At 64.6% G+C, this 1,424-nt stretch overlaps 1 protein-coding gene across 1 annotated transcript in view; it reads right to left on the reverse strand.

Moving 5' to 3' along the window:
• Positions 1-1,424, reverse strand: part of MNEG_6784 (hypothetical protein) — a gene marked incomplete at both ends in the record, with an annotated part of 5,372 nt that overhangs the window by 1,125 nt on the left and 2,823 nt on the right. The window contains 3 exons of the mRNA XM_014044742.1: positions 602-710; positions 986-1,065; positions 1,258-1,344. Coding sequence (XP_013900196.1) covers positions 602-710; positions 986-1,065; positions 1,258-1,344 — 276 coding nt within the window. The remainder of the gene's footprint in view (positions 1-601; positions 711-985; positions 1,066-1,257; positions 1,345-1,424) is intronic.

The raw sequence follows: 1,424 nt of genomic DNA on the forward strand, positions 1-1,424 counted from the left end.
GCCTCAGGGGGCCCCGCGCCCGCCGACCCCTCTGTTGCCTCGCGCTCGGCGGCTCTCTCAGCAGGCGCGGCCCGGGGCGCTGCGGCGCCAGCCTTTGCGGCCGCCTTGGCTGCTTGATATGCGTGGATTGCCGCCTTCGACTCTGGGGGAAACTCTGCCTGCACCAGGCCCCAGGTCGAGCCCGGCTCCTCCACCGCCTGCCAGTAGACCCACGCCGTCGGCAGCAGCGTCGCCAGGTCGCGCTGGCGTGCGGAACAAAAAACAGGGAGTGTGGTGCGATCGGGTGTGTTGGAGCGACGGGCGGGTGTTTCGGGCGTTTAGGGAGGGGCGTGCTTGCTCGTGCTACGGGGTTTCGGGGCTGTTGGTATGCACGCCATCCGGACAAGCCTGTCTTGTCTGCGCGATTACCCACCCCTACTCAGCCCGCCAAACGCCTCTGGTCGGCCCCTCTGCCCCGTATCTGCCCCCAATCATCCCCTCAGGCCCTCAGCCTCTCAGCTCCTCAGCGGCCCCAGCAACTCAGCCCTCAGCCCTCAGCCTCATCCCCCCACACACACACACACGCGCGCGCGTGCGCGCGCGCGCGCACAAGCAGACGCACCATAACGTGCCGCGCCAGCGGCTCCGCGCCCTTGCCCGTCCCAAACTCAGACACCCAGACATCTTTCTGAGCGTGCGCCGCGCGCCTCCTGAGGCTGGCCCGCTTGAACCTGGTGGGCAGAGGAAACGGGGTGTGGGAGGGTGAACGGCGGCGTGGCGGGGGCCAGCGCTTGCCAGGGGGTGGGCGCTGCGCAGGGCCTTCCAGGTTTGGGTTCAGAGGCACCTGGGCAGACGTGCAGACGAAGCAAGGGCCGCTGCTCGTCCGTTTGTACACAGCGGGGCAGTAATGATGACACAAAAGTGGCCCGCCGAGAAAGCCTGGGGCAGGTGATGGGAAGGTATCACAAGATACAACAGCACAGGCATGAGTATGTGAGCGCCTCACATGTTGTCCTGAGTCTTGGTCACGAAAAAGGGTACCTTGGACCCCAAGAACTCTGATAAATCGTAGGTGTGGGTGTTGATCTGGCAAGGCCACAGAGCGAATGATGAGAGTCAGCCGTCATGTAGAACAGGGGCCCAGGGACGTGCTTTTATTGCGGCACTGTGCCCCGTGGGACTCTGCTGCCCAGCAACTGGCACTAGAGGGCTGCTGCAGAGCGGTGAGACCCTGGTGGGCCCCAAACCAAATGTGGCCGGCGGGGCCAGTGCGCCCACCTTGCCGATTGCGGGCCACAGTGCTGCTGGCGTCTTGCGCACATCTTTGTTTGCGTCAGAGATGCAAAACTGCTCGTGGGCTGACACCTGCAGGTCAACGGGATTGGTGTGTATGCGTGCGTGTGTGTGTGTGTGTGTGTGTGTACGTGCGTGTGTGCGTGCGTGCA

The sequence above is a fragment of the Monoraphidium neglectum genome (assembly GCF_000611645.1).
Source record: "Monoraphidium neglectum strain SAG 48.87 unplaced genomic scaffold scaffold01137, whole genome shotgun sequence".
NCBI classification, from domain to species: domain Eukaryota; kingdom Viridiplantae; phylum Chlorophyta; class Chlorophyceae; order Sphaeropleales; family Selenastraceae; genus Monoraphidium; species Monoraphidium neglectum.